This window comes from Parasteatoda tepidariorum, chromosome 4 (genome assembly GCF_982258835.1).
Source record: "Parasteatoda tepidariorum strain Cologne lab strain chromosome 4, Ptep-v5.0, whole genome shotgun sequence".
NCBI classification, from domain to species: domain Eukaryota; kingdom Metazoa; phylum Arthropoda; class Arachnida; order Araneae; family Theridiidae; genus Parasteatoda; species Parasteatoda tepidariorum.
The window spans coordinates 89,424,694-89,438,328 of NC_141758.1; the positions used below are offsets into that span (position 1 = coordinate 89,424,694).

The 13,635-nt window shown below is 28.0% G+C and overlaps 1 protein-coding gene across 1 annotated transcript in view; it reads right to left on the bottom strand.

The window, feature by feature from the left end:
- Nucleotides 1–13,635, bottom strand: part of LOC107438694 (alkaline phosphatase) — a 187,259-nt gene that overhangs the window by 46,340 nt on the left and 127,284 nt on the right. The window contains exon 2 of the mRNA XM_021144908.4: nucleotides 3,090–3,310. Within this exon, the coding sequence (XP_021000567.1) occupies nucleotides 3,090–3,310 (221 nt within the window). The remainder of the gene's footprint in view (nucleotides 1–3,089; nucleotides 3,311–13,635) is intronic.

The following is a 13,635-nucleotide window of genomic DNA, read 5'->3' on the forward strand; positions in this document are numbered from 1 at the left end:
TTCATGTCAGTTATAATAATCTGAGAATATAATAATTTTGAAAGTTCAAAAGTAGTTTTTCAAGCTTATCAAATATCCGTTTGAAAAAAAAATCTTATCGCACAATATTTTCACAAAAATGTTGAATATAAAAATATCCAAAAGTAAACTACCATAAAGTTTCATAGCTACTAAGATATAATATAAAAGTTTCAAAATCAAAATAGTTAAACTTTACTACGATATTTTTACGACGTCAACTGGTTACTGCATCTCTGACAAATTTACAAACCACATTTCGTTGCATCTCAAATAAAGTGAGCAGATACATATATAAAGCCTGGAAACTTCGCTTTAGAGGAGACAGGAATGATTGAGCTAATTTAGAGGGCTATATCCAAGAGAAATTGATTCCCATCAATGAAGTACTCAAGGGGGAAAGCCAAAATTATGAGTTAACAGCTCTTCGCTACTAACGTTAATGTCGATTCTCGGGGTTTGACTTCTGTGATTTTGAAACTTGCATCATCAAGTATTATGAAGGAAGTGAAATTACAGCAATAAACATTAAACTCGGACCATAAATAAATACGAAGCTGCTGCAAAGTGAGCAGTTTAATATTTTTAGATGCAATAAACATGGTGACATTTATTTAAATGTGATTATAAATATATATAAATGTAAATAATTGATTTTAAAACAAGTAGTAAAAATAAAATTTGTCATAAAGTTTATCACAAGAACATAGGTTTCGGTGATGTAGAAATTATAAATGCAATGATGTGATTGGCGCTTTTGAGCCCTTTTCATTAGTTTTGGAGCAAATAAGACGCAACATATTTTGATTTCTTAAAGCAATAAGAATCTTGTTAAAAATAATATTCCACCTATAATTGTAATTAAAAATAAATTTTTAAAAAAATCACTAATTCAACAATATTAAATTATTAACACGTTGAGTGCCACGCTAATTTTACATGACTTGCAATTCTGGCCAAACGGTACATAACTACAAACTAAATTTGCAAATATTAGACAGATTTTGCTAGTTTTTTAAAAGGTTTAGCATGATATATCTAAAAAAAGTGGTGAATTATATAAATCTAAGAACAGTTTGGAAATAGTTGTGGATAAAAATCTACTAAATTGAATTTATTAAACCAAGAATCACAATTAATAAACAACCACTTGAAAATATTCATTTGATGTTCGGATCAAGTTGGCATCTCTGTGTATATAAATAAAACTATTTTTGTGTGTTCTATATTGCATTAATTTCTTCAAGTCATTTTAGTAACGATAACAATTTATTCGAATTATGTGTTTCTAATAATCTTGGCTTCGCCGGTCACCGGTGACCCCCGTGGTGCTACGAACAAACTCAGTGCCGATCACCAGTGAACCGCATGGCATTCAACGTGTTAACAGAATTAATTATTAACTTACAAGCTTTTTTTTAAACAGAAATTAGTTATAATGAAGATATATCTATTTTGCGGAGGGAAAAAATATGTACTGTGGTCTAGCTAAAATGTTGAGTTGAGACATTTAATGACAGAAGTCACGTTTGAGCAAATAAGTTTAAACATTTTATGAGTCCTTTAAAAGCATTTTTAACCTTAAACTTGTTATCGTCTCAACAAGTGTAACGTTGTATAAACATTTATTTAAATGCAATTATAAAAATATAGATAAATATCAGCAATTGGTTTTAAAATGAGCAGTTGAAATAAAATTTATCATTAGGCGTAGCACAAGAACATAGGTTTCGATGACGTTGAAATTATCTATACAATGATGTGATTGATGCTTTCGAGCCATTTTCATTAGTTTTAGAGCTATAAGATGTAACATATTTTGTACTTTTGAAGCAATAAAAATATCTAGGAACAAAATATTATTCTATCTATAATTGTAATTAAAACTCAAATTGTTTTTAAAAGCTTCCATAATTTAATAATAATGTCTTAAATTGTCGGTTGTCCGCCTTTTTTTAAATAGAAATTACTTATAATAAGATTAGATCTATTTTGTGAAAAAAAGTCACATTTGTATAAGTACTAATTTTAAAATATTTTATGAATTCCTTAAAGGCATTTTAAAGGTTAAACTTGTTAACATTTTATTCCGTTTTATCTAATTAGAAGGACTATTGTTTTGTTTGTATAAATGATAACTTCGCAAAAAATATTTTTTTAATTAGAATATTTTTAAAGAGGGAAGCTATATTTCAAAAAGTGGATCGATGTTGGATCATGAAAGTTGAACAACATACTTATCCTATCGGCACAGAATGCTCATTAAACATTTTTAAAATTGTTTTATATAAATTTTTGGTCAAAATAAGTGAAAAATATTATATTTAGTATTTCAATAATATATGTTTGTAAAATTCTTTATGCGTTAAAGGTAAAATCTACCAAGCACGACACATTTCCAAACAATAATTTTTCAAATTTGTTTATTAATTAGTTATTTAGATTTAAGAGAAACAGTAATTCATCATTGAAATTTTTTTAATTTACAAAATTAGTTATTGATAAATTTTTGCATATGAATTAAAAAAAATTCAAATTACTTTTTATGGATTTTATTATTTAGTTCAAATATAATTATGATTATCTAACAGATCTTTTAGTAACTCTTAGACTGTTTTAAATAATAAAAAAATTCCAAAATATATTTTTGCTTGTAAACAGAGTGTCAGAAACCAGAAAAATGACACCAGTGTTCCATTTGCGTCAAAGGGTTAAATTACCTAAAATAATATGAACCAATTTCTTTAAGCAATTTCATAAATATTTAATAGAATTGCGTCTTTTATAAAACAAAAACTATTTTTTGTCTAGTTTTTTTTCTAAACTTGTAAGTCAGTATAAGATTTAAAATTTTAAATAATGTTTACGATTCTGGTGTAGTAATTAATTACATTTTCTTCTATAAAAATGCTAATACCTGTTAACTATTTTGTCAATTAAAGCAAGCTATAATGTTTAAAACTGCATACAATTTATTACGTAATTACGACATTTATAACATCTATTCATCATCATCATTATAACATCTATTCACAATAGTTATGATTAAAGGTTCAGAACAAGTCTCTTACCTTCGAAAGAGCTACGTATTCAAACTTATCAAATGCTAGTTCGCTTTCTTCTCCCGTCTGCCCTTTCTTCTGACCCCTTAGGATTCGCGATGTGGTCACAGTTGTCATTCCCATTCCATCTCCAATAAAAAGAATGAGATTTTTTGCCACATTGTAATTTCGGTCATCGTCTAAGTTTCTTAAGAGCTGAGATTTTGCTTGCTGGTACCAAAACCATCGATCTAAAAAAGAAATATTTTTTATTTTAATTTTAATGTACACTGTTAGAAATTGGTTGAAAAAATGGTTAAATGACAATTTATTGAATGGTTATTTTTACCATATTTAATCAAAACAGTCAAATAACCGTAAATTAAATGGTAATCAAACTGTTAAGTGTGAGAAAAACTGTTTATTAACTGCTTTCAACTAATACGGTTAAAAAACCCGAATTTTATCGCACTAACTAGAACCATCTAATGAAGCTACTTAGTTCTTCGCAATTGTGTACATATCATAGCCGAGTGTGCTTATCTGTCAATCTTATGACCGGTAGAACTGGAGTTCGAGTCCTACTGTTGACACCACAATACTTCCTCCATTCCCTTCACGTGATGAATTTCCAATGTCCGGTACTCTCCAATGCCCATTACCTTACGAAAAGCCGAGCTCCTATGTCTAGTTAAGTGATATATTTTTTTTTTTTACGTTTTAGAAAAATGCTAGTTGTAAATGGTTAAAAAGCCGTATATTTTTGTATTCATGGTTTCATAACCATACTTTTTGTAAATGGTTTCACAACCATAAAGGAAAAAAATGCTCTTTACCGTAAACTTTACTGTTAATCGGATGGACAGACAGCTGCCAGTTATTCTACCATAATTTTAGAATGAAAATTTTAGCAGTGCACAATAAACTTTTAAATTTGCGATAAAACTAAGTACAAATATTTGAATTATAAATAGCAATCAAATGCAATTTTCTTATTAACGATACAAACTATAGGGGTTTTATAAGACACGTTTATCAAATGCTACATTGAGAAGAAAGAAAGGTCAAAACTGCCAGAATATGGTATAATTTACCATGTTACTCGCTTTATGGGAACAACAATAAGCCTGGCAATTTTTACCGAAGCGATTTGTTAATGATTTCGGTGAAAATAACAATTAAATATGATTTTATAATATGTGAGCAACTTTGGTAACTTGATAATGATAACTTAGAGCACGACATAAAAACCATTTATTCGATTAAATTTATTTTTCAGTTTTGTATTTTTCAATAAATGAGTGATAAAGAACTATAATTTTGAAAACCAGAATTACCGGTAAACAGCAACCATATGAACCGAAAAATGGCCAAGTGAATGTTTTAATTACCGAATATTTTGGTTTTATTAACCCGAATAATGCTTTTCACCAGGAAACAAAAACCATACAATGAGGTAGTTTCATCAAACTATTTTTCTCTGTGTAGCTTTTAAATAGTGATAGCAACCAATTGCTAGTTTTTGATTACAGGTTCAACAAAATCAAATACTTTAGCTATACAATTTAAGTGAAATCTATTGATCAACCCTATGATTTAAATGAAATCTATTGATCAACCCTATGATTTAAATGGAATCTATTGATCAACCCTATGATTTAAATGAAATCTATCGATCCACCCTATGATTTAAATGAAATAAGTGATCAACCCTATGATTTAAATGAAATCTATTGATCAACCCTATGATTTAAATGAAATCTATTGATCAACCCTATGATTTAAATGAAATCTATTGATCAACCCTATGATTTAAATGAAATCTATTGATCAACCCTATGATTTAAATGAAATCTATTGATCAACCCTATGATTTAAATGAAACCTATTGATCCACCCTATGATTTAAATGAAATATATTGATCCACCCTATGATTTAAATGAAATATAGTGATCCACCCTATGATTTAAATGAAACCTATTGATCCACCCTATGATTCAAATGAAATCTATTGATCAACCCTAAGATTTGAATGAAATCTATTGACCAACCCTATGATTTAAATGAAATCTATTGATGACGATATAAAAAGAAACTTTTTATTATCAGTGATTTATTTTAAACTAAGGCTTTAAATTATAAAGATACAAATCAAAAGAAAATTTCTGATAGTATATAAAAATATAATGTTAATTCATAAATTTAAGTAAATAATTAAAAAACTATACCTTTCTTTGGGAATGTGCTTTATGTTTTTCAACTGAATGCTAAAATGTTTAGGATACATTTTTAAAATTTAATTTAGGATTTATAATTGAAATAACTAATTATTTAAATTAGAAACAAAATTTCCTTAATTGTTATTTAAGCTGATAATTTAAATGGCTAATAATTCTGAACAAGTAATAAAACATACAATAAAGTAAGCATCAGTTGTATTATTATACAATGTAATGATTGTAAATGCAATGTAATGTATTATTATACAATTTGACTAATGATTCCAAAAAGAAGGTAAGAAAATCGGTTTTAAAGTTAATATCTATGTTTGTTTAGGAAATATTTTAGAAACAAAAAAAATACCAAATTTTACTATCACATGTATTAATCTAAACATCACAAAATGAAAATAATTCTCCTGAATTTAATTTCTTTACACAATTGTGTTTTTGTTTCACCAATAATATTGAAATTCAACCAGTTCTTAGATAAACAATGAAATTTTACTATTAAAATATCTCTTAAAATCTCCTTAACATTAAATATGACAATTTCTAAACAATATATCCAAACGAAAACTTAAACTCTTAAAATATGAAACACATTTTTTTTTTCAACGATGAGTAATTTGCAATCTTACTTCAAGCTTTTTAAGCAACAATAACCCAGAGAACATTCCGTAGAATTAAAATACGTAGAATAATTGACTTATACATAAATAACACCTTAAGCTAGCTTAACTTTCCTTCAATTCTGTATAGGCCTGTCTTTTTCAATTGTTATATTTTAAGCAAACTTAAGAAGCCAGGATTATAAAGTTATAAAAATTTAAAGTTATATTCTTACCTTTTATATTCTATAACTGAGCAATTTTCATATTTGAAATAGAGGATAATTTCAGAAGATATAAAAGATAATTTCAATAATCTAAAAGTTATTATCAACTGCTATAGTCTTAGAAAAATTATAAAAACTGCATAATATTTACTAAATCGAGTTATTTCTTAAAATGACAGAGTCTTCAAAGAAGATCCGTAAACTTGTAATTCAGAGTATTATTAAATAGATACTAAGCAATGTATATCTTTAATTTCTTCAATCATGCTATAACACTATTTATGTTAAGAAAAACTTTTCGTTCAAAATTATGTTTTTTTTAAACACAAACGTGTTAAATAAGAATTTTTATTAAAATGTTAAAAGAATTAAATTTGTCAGAAAAAACTAATAATGTGCTTGAAGCTGGTATTTTCATTTAAAAATTGCTTGAATTCTATGATATTTTATTTTTGTTGCTATAAATATAACTATGTGTTTTAACTAAATATATTTAAACGAACATCTTCAAAATTTTTAAATTATTCAGAAACTATTCTAAATTTTTGAACAAAACTACTTATCAAGGAATATCTAAATATACACAATCAATCGTTTATTAAAAAAGATAAAGCATTATTAATTAAGCCTAAGATTTGATTTTTTTTGCAAACTGTTATTATGAATAAATATAATAAAAAAACCTATAGGATCAGTTATGCTGTAAGATAGGACGAATTTAAATATAAAAAAAAATGTAGCTCCTTTCCGTTTTAATTAAAACTATCTTGCATAAAATAAAAACAATAAAAAATACACTGAATTCAAAATAGAATTTTTCAAAACAAGAAAAAAAAACTTCCCCAAGTATAAATCAAAGCAGAGACAATAACGATAAAAAAAATAAATTCTATTCTCCGATGAAACGTTTCTCCGAAGTGTTGCCATCCAAACAAGTAAAATCTCAAAATACAAAAGATTTAAAACAAAATGCAAACGATAGAAAACTCTCTGGGGAAAACAGCGAAGGCAACGTGTTGGAAGGGGATACAATTCTATCCAACCAAAGGAGCTCTGCGGAAAAGAAAAGTGAATAACTTTTTTGCCAAAATGGAAACAACTTACAATGGAAATATGCTGTTTCGTAAACAATCGGGATCAACATGTCAGCTCAGAAATTGGAAGGAAAAAAAAAATTTTTTTTTTTTTGAAAGTCCTAAAATACAAAGAGAGTTTTATTGTGCGAAAACAAACATATTCTAACATTCGAAAAGATTTTTTTTAATTAAACGGATGTTTATGCATTATCTTCTTTGACTAATCAATACATTCAGCATTTAAACACGCTTTTTAAAATGGTACTTTTAAACCACATTAGAGTATTCATGGGATATTTATTTTGTCAAAGTGTACCGTTTTTTATAAATTTGTCATAAATGTCATTTAAAGGAGATACTTTTTGTATTTAATTGCAGAACTCAACTGAGTAACATATTTAAAAGCTTGCCGTTTGAACCATTAAGTTATAATGTAAGTACGTAGAAATGTAATTATAAGTAAAAAGTTATTAAGTATAAATTTTTTGCTCAAGGTGTCATAATTTGTCCAAATTTAATTAGTTTAGGAGTAAGTAAATATTTTATATTCACTGTTTTCGGATTTTTCGATGCAAAAATAAAACTAATTGTTGTAAATTTAAATGCAGTGCTGCTAGTAACAATATATTAGATAGAGGGATACTGTCAATGTAATTATATCGATTGGGTACTTGCAACTCGAGAAGAAGTAATTATGCCTAACCATGTGATTTATTTGGATACCTGTAACTGACGTCACACGTGTGTATTAAATCTGATTGACTTCGCAATCGACGAATGCCACGATTTACCCTACGATGACCTTACTTGTAGGTATCCAATTGAGGAATAATTACAACAAATATGCCTTTGTGCTTTTTTCGCCCAACAAAAATTTGTGTTGGTATATTTTGTGATAAGTTAATATTTATAATCAATCCTTTATAATTTAAATGTAGATTAAGTGATAAAGCACATTAGCTGGACTATTGAACTAGATGAAAATATAAAGAGCTCAAACCACCAAGCAGTTTCGATATTTGGTGAGCGATAGCGAACAAAAGGTAGAGCTCCTAGAGTAGCAAAATTAATTTACATATAATTCTCAGAAGGATAATATTTTGGCCAATCCTATAACAAAATAAAAAAATTCATCCCTAAAATGTTCCACACATAAATATACAAAACTGAAAAAAATGGCAATAAAAACTAGAATTAAAAACATTCCATTTTCACGATCGATGAACTTTTGTTGTAAACTGTTAGAATTTTCATTCTGAAATGACGGTAAAATAACCGGCCGTCCATACGATTAACCATGGATTTCATGGTTAAGAACAATTCTTTACCTTTAAGATTTTGAGACAGTTTACAACTGATACAGTTTAAAAACCATCAGCGCAAAAATATACGGTTTTGTAACCATTTACAGCTAGCATAGTTTTTAAACCGTAAAAGTAAAACTTAAACGGGCATTGAAGATCTGTGGCAATGCTACGCAATTTATTCATGAATCATAGTTTCGTATTCCGTTAGTTTAGGGTCCCCGATTGCAGAATGCAGAACAATAGAAACTTTTCATCTATTGGAGGAATGGAAGAAATATTGTGTCATCAACGCCTGTCATTTCGAACCCCTGTTCAGCCAGTGTTGAGATTGACCGATTTGCCCTCTCAGCTACCAGCTGTAAATGGCTTCATAAGGTGGGCCTTATGCGCGGGTGGCCTGGTGTTAAACCGTATTAGATCAAAACAATCAATAAACTTTTTTTTCACACCTAATAGTTCAGTTCATCTTTTTTATGGTTATGTGACTGTTTTAACTGATTATGGTAAAACAACAATTAAATAAATTGCCATTTAACCATTTTTTTACAGAAATGTCTAACAGTGGACATTTTGTTCAATGAATATAAAAATTCAAGATAATATAATACTCAAGATAATAATCAAGTAATAAAGTTAGACTTTATATGTAAAAAATTAACATATTTGTTTATTATACGTAAAATGTTTCAACAACAATTCCACAACAATAATTCACATCCCATAGCAGGATTATAAATTCCTCTCACGTAAATGACGGGGCAATTGTGAGAATCTGAGCATAGTTCAGCCGGCGCTATTAATTCCACAAAGGAATTCGAAGCCCGTGATTAAGAGTACATTAGTTGAGTATTTAGATGTATCTGTGTTCGACTAGTTTCAGAATGTTCGAAATTCCTACTTAGTAACTCCACTCAGCTATGTTCTCAGGTATTCAAGCAGCTAGAAAATTATAATTTTTAATTACAGATAGGCGTGAGAAATTTCTGCTTGATTTCAAATGAGGTCGTATATTAGCTACGAAGTCAGTATGATTTTCTAAAACATTCTGGAGTTCGTATTAAATTGATAAGAAAAAATACATCGGAATAAGGATGGCATTCGGTGGAAATGTGATAATCTTTTCTAGTTATCTTTTATTTTGTTGTATGTAACTCATAAGCATTCATTTCGTTTACAAAATAATAAGAAATAATATTATTAAGAAGCACATAGTTAAAATACAAGTTGAATTACACAAGAGGAAAATTGAAAAATGAACATATGCAATATGAAATGCGAGATATACTCAAAAAAACTATTGTATACGATCTTAACCTATTGACATATCATTTCTTGATATAGAAATGATCTTTAATTGCACTGTAAACAACAACTAGAAACGGAATGTATACAGATTGCTCCGGACACGCCAAATTAAAAAAAAAATAGTAAATAACTACAAACTAAATTTTGCAAATATTTGACTATTTTTGCTTGCTTTTTAAAAGGTATAGCATGACATAACTACTATGAAGTGGTGAATTATATAAGCCTACGAATTATTTAGAAATAGTGGTGGATAAAAATCTACTAAATTGAAATTAATAAACCAAGAATCAGATAGACTACCACTTTAAAATATTTATTTGCTGTCCGGAGCTGTTTGCATCTCTGTGTTGAAGACGTTTGAGACGCGTCAATTATTGTTTTGACAGAAACAAAGGACGTCTCCCAGACGTCTTCGTATATCAAGGGATTAAGAAATTTCCATGAAATTCAGTGAGCTAACCGTTAACTCTTTGAGAAAAAATCCCACTTTCTGTAAATATAACGAACTAGAAAAACTAGTAGAGTTGACTGTTAATTTATACGGCGGCCAACTCTCTTTGAAAAAAGAAAGGTCTGTCAAAGAAAGTTTCCTAATTCACCATTTCCCATGCTGGTTTTAGCATCTAGCTGCTGAACCGAAAATCCTGGATTTGATTTTAGCTGGCATCAAAGAACTAAGAACACGCAACATTCAAACTCCTCGACTTAATAGAAGTACTAACCTGCTTCGTTATTCGGTTCACCTTGACTAAGACAAATAAATTGCTTTTGTCCCAAACATCAAAGCGTAAACAAAAGGAACCTATTACAAGCATAATGCCAATTTACGGTCATTGTCCATGTAAAAAAATACGGGTAGATCTGTATTTTTATGATCAAGAATTTACATTTTACTTTTAAGGTCAGTGACTGGAAAATTTTTTGCTAGTCACTGACCGTAATCTAGTAAATAAATTTACTACAGTGTAATTTTGGGAATAAAATTTACTCTACAAATCAAATAAGTTATATAGGCAGTTTTACAAATGAAATATTCAATGTTTTACATATCAGATAATTTACAAATCTGCATAGCTTATTTATCATTGAATGAAGGTGGGTCGGGCACAAGAATACAATTTCTCTGCAATTATTTTAAAAATAATTAGATAAAATGAATTTAACACAAAAAAAATGAAGCATTTTTTTTAACTTCATAAAAATTTAAATAACTAAGACTGAATACCCTTTTGGTATTAATTATCATATTAAGCAGTACTAATCATTAATTATGGCAGAATTAAATAAGTGTATTTGAAAAATTGTTTAACGTGTAATAACCATTTATATATCATATTGTTAATAAATGTACATTTACAATACATAATAGATACGTAAGGAACATGTTTTACTAGCTATATAAGCAAGATTGTTAATGAACGCAAATTTACTCTACAAATAAAATAATTCATGGTATTTATTTTTTCAAACCAGTTAAAAAATGAACATGTACTTAATATATGAATAGCAATTTATTTGCTTATATGATTAAGCGTATATCATTCATCAAAACAATGTCGAAAAACTGTGTAAACAAAACTAAAAGAAAGTTCAAAATACTTCCCCGAAACAATACTTTTATATTTGACTTATATTTTTTAAATAAATGTAAATTCACTCTTCCTCATCGAACTCAACGAAAAGAAATCAATACTTTTCATTTCATTACTATTCATACCCCTAAAAGTTAAATTTAGAAAAGAAATGCAAACGTCAGTGTTCGCACATCGAACAAAATTCGAATGACATTCAATTCTTAGATATATATATATAAAAAAAAATAAAAGCAGACGATACCATAAAACGAACAATAAACAACGCGTCATTCTCTCTTCACTTCAGTTAGTCAAAGAGTTCTTTTCGCATACTTTACCTTCTGCAGCATTAGGCTTAAGAGAGGAATTTCCAAAGAACGATGTGAGAACACGTAAAAATATCTAAGAACAAAAGAAAGGAATTGAAAACGAACGAAAGTATCAAGACGATAAGGCAAGGATTTTTGAAGTTTTCAGCTGCATAATGTTTCCATTAGATGGCACTTCGCGCGTGAGGCTTTTTTAGAATAACACAAGTTCATTTTGTATCCGTCGTCACTCGCGACGTTTTTGACTCGTTTGCCATTTCCATTTATTATATTTCTTGTCTCTTTTCTTATGGCTTGACATTTCTTTTGTTTCGAACAAAATGATCTGAGAATGAAGAAGAAGAAAAAATCTTGTTTGAGTGTTATTGAGAAACAGAACGAAAATGTTTTATTTTACTTCAATATCGTTTGCATATGCGTTCAATTCATTTTCATCAAAAAAGATCAGAATTGGATTTTGTTTTTGGTTAGTTTAATAAAAAGCAGAATAAAAGATCGATATCTAAAAATATTTTGATGTAAGATCTCTTGCATTGATTTTTCACTCGTAGACTATTATAAATTATGTCAAAGTCACACAATAATTATTGAACAGGAATTTGTTCAGCAGAAATTAATGTATTTGCGTTGAATTTGTAATGTATTTGTAATTGCATTACATTTTTAATGTATTATGCAATTATTACTTCAAGCAAGTTTGAAAATTTAATTTTTGTTTATTATTCGAGTGAGGAACGACGCAGGTTTACAACAAAACCAGTTAACTTTGCAGAGTGCTTTTATTGAAGTAGTAACAGGCTCTTATTGGAACTATACCGCATGGGCCAAACGTTGCCAGAATATTCCATCTAGCACAGAGTCGAATAGTTGAACAGTGCGCGAAAAAAATCTCCTTGAAAAACTTCTGATAATAGAAGTTTCGCATACTAGGACTCAATTTTATTGGTTCGAAGTGACAATTTCCTGCAAATTGTGGTTTTCAAAATTATAGTTCTTAGTACCACACATTTGGTACAAAATCCAAAACTGAATTATATTATTTATATTATATTATATTATTATAATTTTATTTATATACATTCCTCATTTTTATTTCTAATTTGAATCTGTTGGACCATAATAAAATTATTTTAATTATTTAAAACCAATTATTTAATTATTTCTTCCCTCAGAGTGTTTAATAATTTTTGTATTTGATTTGTATCAGTTTAAGCATATTTATGGGCACCATACTGATAAATGTGTGTTTTTTTATTTACATTGGCCCTCTATTTCTAGTTCGAATCTGTTAAACAATAATGGAATTATTTTAATTATTTGAAAACAGTTATTTAAATATTTCTTTCCTCAGTGTGTTAGATAATTTTAGTAGATAATTTTGTGTTAGATAATTTTGTTTTCTTTTGTTTTAGTTTAAGCATGTTTTTGGGCATCATACTGATAAATGTGTATTTACTTATTTTCATTAGCCCTCTATTTCCATTCGAACCTGTTAGACAATAATGAAATAATTTTATTTATTAAAAAAAATTATGTAAGTATTTTTGCAATAAAATTTTCCACATTTAACAATAAGTACCAATTTTCAATCATTAGTGTGCAACACTCGTAAACGCTGATAATTTAATGTCTTTTTATCTATTTTGTTCTAAAATATGTGAGATAATGGTATGGCAAACAAAAAAATTCGCTAGATAAACTGAGAAAAAAGTATGGTCAAAACTATTAGAACGTGTTAAAATGTGACACTTTACTGGCTGTATGGGAAGAACAAAAAATTTTGGTAAAATTTACAATGAAATATAGTTTTATAATACGTGATAAAATTTGTAATTTTGTCACGATACCTTAGGACAAGTCATAAAAAATATTTATTCGGTTAAATTTATTTTTCAGTTTAGCATTTTGAACTAGACGTATTGTA